This window comes from Erythrolamprus reginae, chromosome 4 (assembly GCF_031021105.1).
Source record: "Erythrolamprus reginae isolate rEryReg1 chromosome 4, rEryReg1.hap1, whole genome shotgun sequence".
In the NCBI taxonomy this organism is placed as follows: Eukaryota; Metazoa; Chordata; class Lepidosauria; order Squamata; family Dipsadidae; genus Erythrolamprus; species Erythrolamprus reginae.
The window spans coordinates 21786556-21800375 of record NC_091953.1 but is presented as its reverse complement, the minus strand read 5'-3'; the positions used below and the strand labels follow the sequence as shown (position 1 = coordinate 21800375).

The 13820-nt window shown below is 39.3% G+C and overlaps 1 protein-coding gene across 2 annotated transcripts in view; it reads right to left on the bottom strand.

Moving 5' to 3' along the window:
• ZMYM2 (zinc finger MYM-type containing 2) overlaps positions 1 to 13820 on the bottom strand; it is a 111352-nt gene that overhangs the window by 22916 nt on the left and 74616 nt on the right. For both annotated transcript variants that reach the window (XM_070749798.1, XM_070749799.1), the window contains 6 exons: positions 9144 to 9294; positions 7386 to 7558; positions 5005 to 5170; positions 3801 to 3835; positions 2547 to 2676; positions 1468 to 1583 (listed from right to left, as the gene is read on the bottom strand). In XM_070749798.1, the coding sequence (XP_070605899.1) occupies positions 1468 to 1583; positions 2547 to 2676; positions 3801 to 3835; positions 5005 to 5170; positions 7386 to 7558; positions 9144 to 9294 (771 nt within the window). The remainder of the gene's footprint in view (positions 1 to 1467; positions 1584 to 2546; positions 2677 to 3800; positions 3836 to 5004; positions 5171 to 7385; positions 7559 to 9143; positions 9295 to 13820) is intronic.

Genomic DNA, 13820 nt, shown 5'->3' with positions numbered 1-13820 from the left:
TGTCGTCTCTGTCTTTTACAAGTCTTTTACCAGCAGAAAAAGTTGCTGCATCAAGTTTATAATGACTTGACAATAAACCTCTTCAGCAGACATCTAATTTTCTTACAAAGCATTTTGAAATTCCCTGATACTTCCCTGACATTTCCCTGTAACTTGAGATCTAGTTAAGGCATGGTCGTAGATTATGTCACACCAAATGGCTAAGCCATGGAGAAATATCGGTAGCTGAAGAAGCAAGTTGTTGCCACAGTTATGCTGATTTTTGCTTGACTCTGCCAGACAGAGCGATGCATGTGTTTTTTTAACATGATTTTCCCCTGACTTTTAAACATTTTAATACAGTTTGGTTTTTCACCCTGATTTATTCCGTTTTTTTCATGAATTCCCTGATAATTCTGATATTTCTCGTACCGCCGATTTCCCTGATAATTTCCAATTTCCCTGTACAAAGCTTTAGCCTATCCCTGATCACTATTTCATCCCTGGGATGATCTTCGTGGATCTCTCTTGGTCTTGTCTGTTGTTCTATTACTTTTTAAAAAAAATACTGATTCCCTTTCTGCAGCCTGGCCCTTTCTCCTTTTGTCTGCTCTCTGTTGTGTAGTAAACCTGAAGCCAAGATTAATCACACTAGGATAGGTGTTGTGGTTAGCTCTGGCCCAGCTCCTGCCCCAAGGACTGTGGATGTGGGGGAGACATCCACATGCTGCAGGCCTGTTTTGCCCCTGGTGGAATCTGCTGATGAAGGCTCCTCTGACCAAGGAGACATGAGTGACAAAGAGGAGGAGAGTGTGGCAGACAGCTCAGAAGGAGATCAATTATCTCTCTCCTCCTTGGATTCAGAACAAGAGTTAATGATACAGCCACGCATGCAGAGAGCGATGCATAGGCAACAACAACTGAGAGATTATTATCAAAGAAAATGAGGCTACCTGTGGTTGGGTGGGGCTGTGGTAATTAGTGAGGCTGCTATAAAGAGCAGCCTGTGGATTTGGCCATTGTGGAGGATTATCTGATCGTTGTGTTTCGTGACTGCTTTACTGACTTGGACCTTTTGTGTGCTGATTTTCTCCCGCTTTGAAACTAAACCAGAGCAAAGTGTGTTTCACTTTGTGAAAGAAGGAGGACTGTGAATTGCCTCACAGCTGCAAGCTAAGTATCACAGAACTGATAAGGGACTTGTACAAATTACCAGTTTGTTTGGAGACGAGTGCTCTTTGCTATACCAAAAGAGGGCTTAGTTTAAGTGAATTTTCATTATAAAGTACATTGTTTTGAATTTTCAAACGTGTGTGTGTCTGAAATTTGTACCTGTGAATTTTTGGGAGGAGTCTACCAGAGAGCCCGACAGAACAGGTAGGATTAATGCCAGAATCTCCCAAACATTTCCACAAGCAAGGGAGAAAGGAATGCTGGTATAGTGAACTTTGAAAATGAAATTCAAATATAGATTGAAACCTAGCTTACTGGAACAGGAACCGTTGTAGGAACTGGAACAGTTTGACTATACATATGCATAGGAGCAGGTACATATACGGGTACAGGAACAGGCACAGGGACATATTCTTTCTTCCAATCGTCATCTACAATAAAAGACAATTTGTAATGTTACTTGCCACCACTACATACATCTCATAGAAACATATAAACATAGAAGACTGACGGCAGAAAAAGACCTCATGGTCCATCTAGTCTGCCCTTATACTATTTCCTGTATTTTATCTTACAATGGATATATGTTTATCCCAGGCATGTTTAAATTCAGTTACTATGGATTTACCAACCACGTCTGCTGGAAGTTTGTTCCAAGGATCTACTACTCTTTCAGTAAAATAATATTTTCTCATGTTGCTTTTGATCTTCCTCCCAACTAACTTCAGATTGTGTCCCCTTGTTCTTGTGTTCATTTTCCTATTACAAACACTTCCCTCCTGAACCTTATTTAACCCTTTAACATATTTAAATGTTTCGATCATGTCCCCCCTTTTCCTTCTGTCCTCCAGACTATACAGATTGAGTTTATTGAGTCTTTCCTGATACGTTTTATGCTTAAGACCTTCCACCATTCTTGTAGCCCGTCTTTGGACCCGTTCAATTTTGTCAATATCTTTTTGTAGGTGAGGTCTCCAGAACTGAACGCAGTATTCCAAATGTGGTCTCACCAGCGCTCTATATAAGGGGATCACAATCTCCCTCTTCCTGGTTGTTATACCTCTAGCTATGCAGCCAAGCATCCTACTTGCTTTTCCTACTGCCCGACCACACTGCTCACCCATTTTGAGACTGTCAGAAATCACTACCCCTAAATCCTTCTCTTCTGAAGTTTTTGCTAACACAGAACTGCCAATGCAATACTCAGATTGAGGATTCCTTTTCCCCAAGTGCATTGTTTTACATTTGGAAACATTAAACTGCAGTTTCCATTGCTTTGACCATTTATCTAGTAAAGCTAAACCATTTATCTAGTAAAGCTAAATCTCATGAAGTGACCCCACCCTCTGACAGAAAGCCATACATAAGAACGTTTTTTTCTATTAAATAAATACCTGTCTGACAAGATTTTGTTTGCATGTGGGGTTTACAGAAGGTAGCTTTTGTCATCGTTAGCGGTTTGCAGAGAACGGCTTTGTTCTTCATTTCTTTATTTGGTGTCGGGGAAGGAGGTGGGGCTGATCCCTGCAGATTTTTTTTTTTAAAGTAAATTTTAGAAAATGCAAATGATACAATCAACCACATTTCAACATCTTTTTCAGGTTCATCTGAGAAAAAAGAATCCACGAAGGAAAGGAGAACACTTCTCAGCTAACTATAGAAACATAGAAGTCTGACGGCAGAAAGAGACCTCATGGTCCATCTAGTCTGCCCTTATACTATTTGTTGTATTTTATCTTAGGATGGATATATGTTTATCCCAGGCATGTTTACATTCAGTTACTGTGGATTTATCTACCACGTCTGCTGGAAGTTTGTTCCAAGGATCTACTATTCTTTCGGTAAAATAATATTTTCTCATGTTGCTTTTGATCTTTCCCCTAACTAACTTCAGATTGTGTCCCCTTGTTCTTGTGTTCACTTTCCTATTAAAAACACTTCCCTCCTGGACCTTATTTAACCCTTTAACATATTTAAATGTTTCGACCATGTCCCCCCTTTTCCTTCTGTCCTCCAGACTATACAGATTGAGTTCATGAAGTCTTTCCTGATACGTTTTATGCTTAAGACCTTCCACTATTCTTGTAGCCCGTCTTTGGACCCGTTCAATTTTGTCAATATCTTTTTGTAGGTGAAGTCTCCAGAACTGAACACAGTATTCCAAATGTGGTCTCACCAGCACTCTATATAGCGGGATCATAATCTCCCTCTTCCTAAGTATCTGAATTTATCTTTTAAGACATAGAATAATGGGTTCTAAACAAATTAGCGACTTAAAATTATTATAAAAGTGATTACTACACAATTTATTTATTAACATAAATATGTGTTTTGTTACTATTTGTATTTGTATGTTATCTAAAGAATTAGACATTTATTATATTTATCATTGAGAGCCATATATTACCGAAGTATAAATGTATGGTCTTCTCACTGTAACTTATATCAGTTTAAAATATTGAATATAATAATGAAGGAATACAACCCATCATGTCTTGTCATATTTTTTTTAATGTACAGGATATGTATCCTAGCAGATAATGAGGAATTCTATGGGTTAAGACAGAAAAATGTATACAATTCTCTATAGGCTGCGAGAGATTTTGTTACCCTAGCAATGAATTTTGAATACTTTATGATTTACTTACGGTGTTTTTTGATCGGGGAGTCTGGCAGTTTTGATCTATAAACAGAAGACAACAATCTTAATATAATTGGCTTACAATGATTTGTACATGATATATACCACAATATCTTATCCTAGTCATGCTAGTTTTATAGATTATCCAGTAAAAGATCAAACAGTAAGATGCTTTTCTTTATCACACAATACTAGGACAAGGGGGCACTCCCTGAAGCTCATAGGTAAGAAAGTGAGGACAAATCAAGGGAACTATTTCTTCACCCAGAGGGTCATTGGTTTGTGGAATTCACTTCCAGAAGAGGTCGTGACAGCTGTCAACCTTGATAGCTTCAAGGCAGGATTAGACAGATTCATGGATGCTAAGCATATAGATGGTTATTGAAACGGATGTCCAAGTGTTGCCTCTATGTTGGTTGAGGATTCCCTTGGGTACCACTTGTTGGGGGTCAAGGGAAAGGGAGGGTCTTGCCTTCTCTTTTTGCTCAAGATCCCCATGGACAATTTTGGTGACACACAATGCTGGACTCGATGGACTTTGGCCTGATTCAGCATTGCTCTTCTTATGTTCTTATGCTTTCAAAACAATTAACTTCGTAACTGTGGATAATGTGGCATGCTCGCCTTTCTTTTGGAAGAAAAGTTGTTAAGTAGCCAGATTGTTAATGACCAGTATACTAATCAATTTCATTTGATGTGTGATAAACTAGACCTTCAGTAATCCTAAATTGAAGTAAAGGTATGCCTTGTTATCTGATATTAGAAAAGAGAAGCTTATGCAATTTGCCATTTTTCTGAAATGTTAAAAAATAATAATGTAGAGTTCATGATCTCTGGGTCCCGTCAACTAAACAATGTTGTTTGGCGGGACCCAGGGGAAGAGCCTTCTCTGTGGCGGCCCCGGCCCTCTGGAACCAACTCCCGCCAGAGATTAGAATAGCCCCCACCCGCCTTGCCTTTCGTAAGCTCCTCAAAACCCACCTCTGCCATCAGGCATGGGGGAACTGAGATATTCTTTCCCCCTAGGCGTTTACAATTTATGCATGGTATGTTTGTATGTATGATTGGTTTTATAACAAGGGTTTTTAGCTGTTTTAGTATTGGATTTCTACATGCTATTTTTATCACTGTTGTTAGCCGCCCCGAGTTCACGGAGAGGGGCGGCATACAAATCCCATAAATAAATAAATAAAATGATAAAAGGAACATACCATAATGTAAGTTTTCTGGTCCTTTTTGTGTTGCCATATTCGGTTCATTTTGTTGACAGTAGAAGCGCAGAAGGCAATGTTGATCACAAAAGTGCTTCATTTCCCCTCTCCACTGTACTTTCTCTTTAAGAGTCCCTTGGCTTTTACAGCAGTCACATCTTGCAGCCTTAAAAAAAATAACATTAGCTAAAATCATTTGGTAAAAGAATTGCTGCTGCCTAAATGCTTTAATGGAATGATGGTTTATGAAGTTCTCCATGACTGAATAATGCCTTTTGCTCTCTCAGAAGACAAAGTATATCCTTATCTATGAGAATCCTCTCTAATTCTGTCATAAACAAACAAATATGAGCATAAAAAATATCTTAACAAATTCAAAAGGGACTGATACTCTTCTGAACAGAATTAAGTGTACAATAAATGCTACAGTGTTTTCATTGATTGACCAGGAAAACATTGGTAATGTTTTTAGAAAAAAGCTTATGTTATAGTAAGAGATACAGGGTGCATTCCAAAGGTAATGCAATTATTTTTTTAAAAAAAATTAATTTATTGAACAGATTTGCACAAACACTTAAAATTCTTCAAAGTACTGTCCTTGGGCCTCTACACATTTTTTCCAGCGACTCTGCCATGACCAGTACATGCCCTGGAAGGCGTCTTGGGGGACCTCTCGCAAAGTCTTCGTCATGGCGGATTGGATGTCTTCTATGGACGAAAAACCCGCCTTGCCACAACGTGCTACAAGTCCGCAAGTTCCTGGTCAAACACCAGGTGCCAACGCTGCCCCAACCCCCCATAGTCCTGACGTCGGCCCAGTAGATTTCTTTTTGTTCCCAGCCCTGAAAGGAACCCGTTTTTCATCCATAGAAGAGATCCAATCAGTCGTGACTAAGACCTTGCGAGAGGACCCCGAAGACGCCTTCCAGAGCGCATACCGGTCATGGCAAAGTCGCTGGAAAAAATGTGTAGAGGCCCAAGGGCAGTACTTTGAAGAATTTTAAGTGTTTGTGCAAATCTGTTCAATAAATTACTTTTTTTTAAAAAAATTGCATTACTTTTGGAATGCACCCTGTATCTTGAGGAGCCAAATGGGTGAGAACATTTTCCCTTCAAAGCATGTATTACCCCCACAAGTCTGATCTTGAATTGAAGGTGGACAGGCACAGTAAATATGCAGTCATAGCCAGAAAAAGACAGAGGTGGAATATAAGCTAGAAGATTTTTTAAAAAAAGCAGCATCTGTCATGGAACATGTTGTGCTTAGCTCTGGCCCAGCTCCTGCCCCAAGGAATGTGCAGGTGGATGTGGGGAAAACATCCACATGCCGCAGGCCTGTTTTGCTCCCGATGGAATCTGCCGACGAAGTCTCCTCTGACCAAGGAAGCGTGAGTGACAGGGAAGAGGGGAGTTTGGCAGACAGCCCAGGAGGAGATCAATCATCTGTATCATCTTTGGATTCTGAACAAGAATTCATGACACATCCACGCATGCGTAGAGTGATGCATAGGAGACAACAACTGAAGGATTATTACAAGAGAAAATGAGGCCAGCTGTGCTTGGGTGGGGCTGCTGTAATTAGTGCTACAGATAAAAGTGCAGCCTGGTGTTTTAGCCTCATGGCAGTTTATCTGATTCATTGTTTCGTCAAGATCGTGGTTTTTGTACTGTTCAAGATTGTGTGTGGACTCTCTGGACTTTAGAATTGGACTCAATTTCCCAGTTATTGGGTGAGCAATTGGATTGCATTTAACCTGTGCCTCGTGTGTCAAATCCCTTTGACATTTAAAAAGGGAGCTTTTTCTGTTTATAAAAACTTTTGGGTTTTCCTTTTATCGTGTGGTGTGTGTCTTCCTGGACTAATTATCCTGTAATTACAGGCAGTTGGAACACGCCGGCAGAACAGAACAGATGGCATGGCAAGCACTAGGACAAATCACTGGATTAAAAAGAACGGAGCAAAGAAATTATTTCATTGTTAATTTCTTCAGAAATGCAAAAGGGCCACACTGAGGTCTTTAAAACTAACTTTGATATTGGGATGCTTCTTAAGCTTAAAATCTGAGCCCATTTTAGGATTGAACTATAAATCTGCAATTCAACATTCATCTGAGAGGTAGTTGACCATAGTATACACCTATTTCTTGAAATGTAACTTCGACAGAAATAAGTGAACATAGATTGATACAATAATGATTGAGATTTGAATATTGTTCATTTAACCAATGTATTTTAATAACAGCTTATAAAAGAAACATAGAATGGATACATACACACACATATACACACAAAACATACACACCAACATTGTGGAAAATATCACTAATAATTTAAATATGGACTTAGCAATCATTATAAAAGATTGTTAAATATTGCAATACCTTATAGTACCAATCTTGAAATTTTCTGCAACACTCTTCACTACAGAAATCTCTTATTACTCCATCAAGTTCCTTTGATGCTCCCTTTTTACAGAGTTGAGAACAAAAATTGCAAGTAACACAGCGTAGTCCTAACCGTCTTGCAAAATCTTGTTTATATAGCAGCTTGCAACCTGGAAAAAAAAGGAAGCAGCATAGATGATTTTCCAAAATTATGTCACTGCAGATCCGTTTCTTAGTTGGAATTTTTATGTTTAGTTTCATAGCTTTTACAAGGTTGTCTTGCAAAGTGATGATACCAATTTTGAGAAAGAATTTTAGCCATTCCCCAAGTCAATAATCATCAACCTTTTTGATTTATTATATATGGTTTGCACATTCAATTTTGACGTCCTTGTTATCTTTAGATTCAATTATAAGCAGTGTTTGAATTACCACTGGTTGCTTAGTGATTATATGAAGTCACAATAGACCTCCTTGGGAGTGCTTACTACCTGGATTTGAAGTTTCAATGGCCATTTGAAGTGTCCCTGCTCATACTATTGTGTTTTATGACAGTTTTTCTGCAAGCTAGCATTTATTTCAGTTTTCAGCAAAACTAGCCCATATTGAACCATTGGTTCACTTAATGGCAATAGCATTCACTTAACAACTGCTGCAAAAATAATATGATAAAATCAGTAGGTCATAAGCCTGCCCATTGTAGACATTACTCAAGAACTACCTACACTATACTTATGTACTCACTTACTGTATAGCCAGGTTAAAAAGTAGAAAGTGTGCCATGGATACTTTCAGCTATATATTTATTTCGAACCTCTATAAAAAGCTACTTGGCTCAAAAAACACCAATGTAAACACATTCTAGCACTGTTACTATTAGAAACAAAATATTGTAGTATTTTTCATGTACAAATAATTCTATTGTTTCCAATGAGATTGATGTCAATTTTTTAAAGTACTGAATCTACTGGTGGTATAACAAAGGACAAAAATACCCTCACCCAAAGATGTTCAAGATTATTCTTTCAATTTCTAAGCAGTTCTAGAAATAAATCAGGATTTTCTAAGTAGTATATAATCTACCCTGCTTTGAAATAAGAGCGCGAGGAAATCTCATCTCCACCCATTGCATTGCATTGTAATGCAGGGATATAAGGTGATAAAATAGTCCCAGAGTAGAGCAGAATATATGAACTATTAAATCGTTATACATACAGTTCCAGATCCAACAGAAAGCAGAAATAATGGGCTGCAAGGTTGCTGCAAATTATGTGCAAAATCTAATGTTTTATGATGCAAACTCCCATTTCCCTTCTGGACATATCAACATAGTCTTAGCAAAAAGAGTTCACTGATTTCAGTAGAATAGAAGAATAGAATAGAATTGAATTGAATTGTATAGAAGAGAAGATTGGATTATAATAGAATAGAATAGAATTCTTTATTGGCCAAGTGTGATTGGACACACAAGGAATTTGTCTTTGGTTCATGTGCTCTTGATTAAGCTTAATTCTGGCAGTTATAATTGTTTATAGGTAATGTTTAGAGTTAGTTTCTATTTTAAATAATCTGTTTTGTCATTATTAATTTTTGGTTTTACTTTGCACTGAGTTTTGTGTTTTATTATTGTATGCTGCCATTGAGGTGGACGATTCATCCATATAGAAGTGTAATAAATAATTCTGCACAATTCATTTTTTTGTTTCCTTATTATACTTCTACATGACTATACTGGCAATCATGTATTCAACCTACCTTCACTACAGAATGGTCTCTTGATACCAGAAAATTTTACCGTTTCATGCAAAGTCTTCTCCTCTTGACAATATTCACAGTATGTTACTATACAATGTAGCTTCTTATAGTCATCGGAACAAATTTTACTGCAAAACTGGTACACTTTGTTCTAGTTAAAGAAACAGAAATTATCTGGTGAGCAACAAGGCATCAAATGCAATGCATATTTTACATAAATAAATAGCAAAATTGTACATTACCTGGACAAGGTTTATATCAGCCCCACTAAGTAGGCCAAAAAGGAATCAACTCTACAGAAAGGCTATGACTATTTTTATCGTTGCTATAGCAAGACAACTTTGCAAGTGTGATTGTGCTTTCTCAACTGCTTGTTTTTCTCTTCATTGTTTTGATAACAGATGTCATTTATCTCCATCATGTTTGACTTCCTTGTGAAAAATTTCGTTTTACCCAAAGAAAAGAATTAGTTATTTACCCATAACTGTTTACATTTTGATAGGTCATTTGTGAATTCACACAAATAGACTCCGTACCTCTGTTAAATACGTTCAGAAACCCTTATTTCTTCATTGTAGTGTCTGTATTTCACGAAAGGAGAGAATAGTAGTACAGTGGCACCTCTACTTAAGAACGCCTCTACTTAAGAACTTTTCTAGATAAGAACCGGCTGCTCAAGATTTTTTTGCCTGTTCTTAAGATCCGTTTTCTACTTAAGAACCCGAGCCCAGAAAAATTTCCCAGGAAATTTAAGAGAGGCAGGAAGGACCGGCCAGTTTCCTGCCACTCCCCCTTTAATCCTGGCCATCTCGGGCTTTTCTGGACTGCCAGAGGAGCCTTTCGGTGATGCTTAAGGAGGCATAGGCAGCCCAGAGTGAACGGAGCGTTTTCCTTTCTCTGGGCGCTTGGAGAGGGAATAAACCACTTTGCTGTAGTGACTCCCTCGCGCTGTCTCCCATACACCCGGCGCAAAGTTGCCTCCCGGAGCATCTGGGCACAGAAAGGCAAAGGGGGCGCTCACCTCACCTTCTTCGGCAGCGACTGTCCTCCTCCTCTTCTTCCTCCTCCTCCCACCCAAATTCTGAGCTTTTATTTCTTTCCTAATGGGTTTGCACGCATTATTTGCTTTCACACTGATTCCTATGGGAAAAATTGCTTCCACTTAAGAACATTTCTACTTAAGAACCTGGTCACGGAGCGAATTCAGTTCTTAAGTAGAGGTACCACTGTAGTAGGTGGGAACTTTCAGGCAGCAATGGATAAAAGAATCACCCCATTAAAGGCTTCTAGAAACTTCCTGGCATTTTTGGACTTGGCTTGGACTAGGATGGTCACATTTTCGCAACTGAAATTATGGTTAAATCTGTCTATATGTTGTGAAATTAAAGAATTTTCATTGTGTTTTCTAACTGCCAGCTGGTATTCATGGATGCGTTCAGCAAACTGCATTCCTTGCTAGCACTGATGATGTTACCTAGTTGGGTAATGAAAGGTCTGCAAGAAAACAAGCAAGCTCGGGGAGCACCCAGGACCCTTGTGTTAAACAAGGTGTCTAGCAGCAAACTTTAAAACTGATTTTCTGAACCTCTATCACGCTGAACAAACTACCCCATCAAACAAAATGATTTTGATTTTGCCTTCAGTTTTTCTATCAGACAACAAAGCAGATCAAACCAGGACATCAAGAGTTAATAGAGAGAGCCAGTGCTTTAAGCCACAGGCATTTCCGGAACCGGCTGCTACCGCACGAATCCCAGCGACCGATAAGGTCCCACAGAGTTGGCCTTCTCCGGGTCCCGTAGACTAAACAATATCGTTTGGCAGGCCCCAAGGAAAGAGCCTTCTCTGTGGCGGCCCCGGCCCTCTGGAATCAACTCCCCCCGGAGATTAGAACTGCCCCCACCCTCCCTGTCTTTCGTAATTACTCAAGACTCACCTGTATCGCCAGGCATGGGGGAACTGAGACACCTCCCTCAGGCTTTTATATTTTATATTTGGTATGTATGTGTTGTTTGGTTTTAAATGATGGGGTTTTATATGTTTTTTCTCTTTTAATATTAGATTTCCCCCACTGTATCATTGTTTTTATTATTGTTGTGAGACGCCCCGAGTCTTCGGAGAGGGGCGGCATACAAATCTAATAAATTATTATTATTATTTCAGTGTGCCTAATTATATATATATATATTTTTTTCCTGGTTGATATCAGTGGCTTCACAGCCAAAGGTCTGTGCTAACAACCTACTATTATCTGGCAAATGGGTGAAGAAAAACATCTTTTCCCAAAGGAAATGCTGATATTTGTGCAAACTTGTTAATTAAAGGTCCTCAAAGAAAGGAGTCGTGCATTATTTATTCACCAGGTCGAATGCTGCCTACACTGACACATAGATTAAACATGTCTACTGTGATGGAATTAAAAGGGCATTCTGGAAGAGGAGAGACAATTGTTTGTCATCTAGTACAAATCTCAACATGCTACATGGGACTACAGTAGCAAGTGCATAAGAATACCTGAGTCCAAAAACAGGTATCCTGGCATATCCAGAAACACCACTGTGAAGATAATAATAATAATAATAATAATAATAATAATAATAATAATAATAATTTATTAGATTTGTATGCCGCCCCTCTCCGAAGACGGGGAGGCTCACAGCAATAATAAAAACAATGTTATAGAAAAATGAAAGCATATAAAACCCTATCATATTTAAAAATCAAGCAACACATACATACCAAACATAAAATATAAAAGCCTGGGGGAAGGTGTCTCAACTCCCCCATGCCTGGGGATATAGGTGGGTCTTGAGTAGTTTGCGAAAGACAAGGAGGGTGGGGGTAGTTCTAATCTCCAGGGGAAGTTGATTCCAGAGGGCCGGGGCCGCCACAGAGAAGGCTCTTCCCCTGGGGCCCGCCAAACGACATTGTTTAATTGACGAGACCCGGAGAAGGCCAACTCTGTGGGACCTTATCGGTCGCTGGGATTCGTGCGGTAGCAGGCGGTTCCAGAGGTACTCTGGTCCAATGCCATGTAGGGCTTTAAAGGTCATAACCAACACTTCGAGTTGTGACCGGAAACTGATCAGCAGCCAATGCAGGCCACGGAGTGTTGTAGAAACGTGGGCGAATCTGGGAAGCCCCACGATGGCTCTCGCGGCCGCATTCTGCACGAACTGAAGTTTCTGAACACTTTTCAAAGGTAGCCCCATGTAGAGAGCGTTGCAGTAATCGAACCTTGAGGTGATGAGGGCATGAGCGACTGTGAGCAGTGACTCCCTGTCCAAATAGGGCAACTTATAAGCAAACTTGCAAATTACACCTAAGATCTTGGGTACTGTGTCTTTCATGAGGTGAATTAAATGCCTTTATTTCTTGCTCATAAAGGATCCCCATGAAGCAATGGGATCTGCTTGGCAGTGCTTGCAAAATTTTACAAAATGGTCCTCTCCTTGAATAATAGGTGATTTGCCTGTGTGATGACGGATGTTTGCTACTGCATTTATGAACGTTAGCAACAACATCTGCTTTATCAACTAATGCAAGTGATTCTCAAGTGTATTTTGCTACTCCGGATCATACTGGAACTGATACTGTAAGCTTGAACCAGTGTCTGGTGTCCATCAAGCCTTTAGACAAGACAAAATAAACCCAAAATAAATCTCTCCAAAAGCGAGATGCTCTTCATCAATAAATATAAAAATATCATTCCCAGAAGTTATTTTGGCTCAGGTTGGGTTGCCTTTAAAACAGTTGGCGTATTGCTTTAAAAAAAAAAAAAGATCTATATGGTGTATTAAGCATATCAAGCACTGCCTTGCCAAAATGAAACTGTCCATCTGATGGGGAAAAGGTTTGTTAGAAGGCTGTCCTCTAAATGAAGAATGGTAAGGAGGGCATCAGGAATATGATAGACATTCACTATAGCCCCATTGTTTAGAACATTCTATCTCCAGATTTCATACAGTATCCTCTACTAAGTTTTTAGAAGCCCTTCACTTTTATATGGTTTTGTTTAACTCGACCTTCCATTATCCATCTTCAGGAGTTTGATTTGATATTCTCATTGTTATTGATGATGTGTTTGATTTATTTATGTTGATGACTGTGTGATTTTGATGTATCACAACTCCAAAACCCTCAATTGGATGTAAAATAAATACAAAGAAAGAAAGATGCTACTATTTTGGTATGAAATGGTAACTGAAAGTTGAATGAAGAGACACTTTATAGAGCAGTGATGGCGAACCGATGGCATGACTAAGCAATGTCGTTTGGCGGGACCCAGGAGAAGAGCCTTCTCTGTGGCGGCCTCGGCCCTCTGGAACCAGCTCCCCCCAGATATCAGAGTTGCCCCCACCCTCCTTGCCTTTCGCAAGCTCCTTAAAACCCACCTCTGTCGTCAGGCATGGGGGAATTGAAATTTCCCTTCCCCCTAGGCTTATAGAATTTATACATGGTATGCTTGTATGTATGAGTGGTTCTTTAAATTGGGGTTTTTTAGATTGTTTTAATATTAGATTTGTTTACATTGTCTTTTTATATTGTTGTTAGTCACCCCGAGTCTTCGGAGGGGCGGCATACAAATCTAATAAATACAAAATACAAATACAATATGGGTGCCACAGGTGGCACGCAGAGCCATATCTGCTGGCACACAAGCCATTGCCCTAGCTC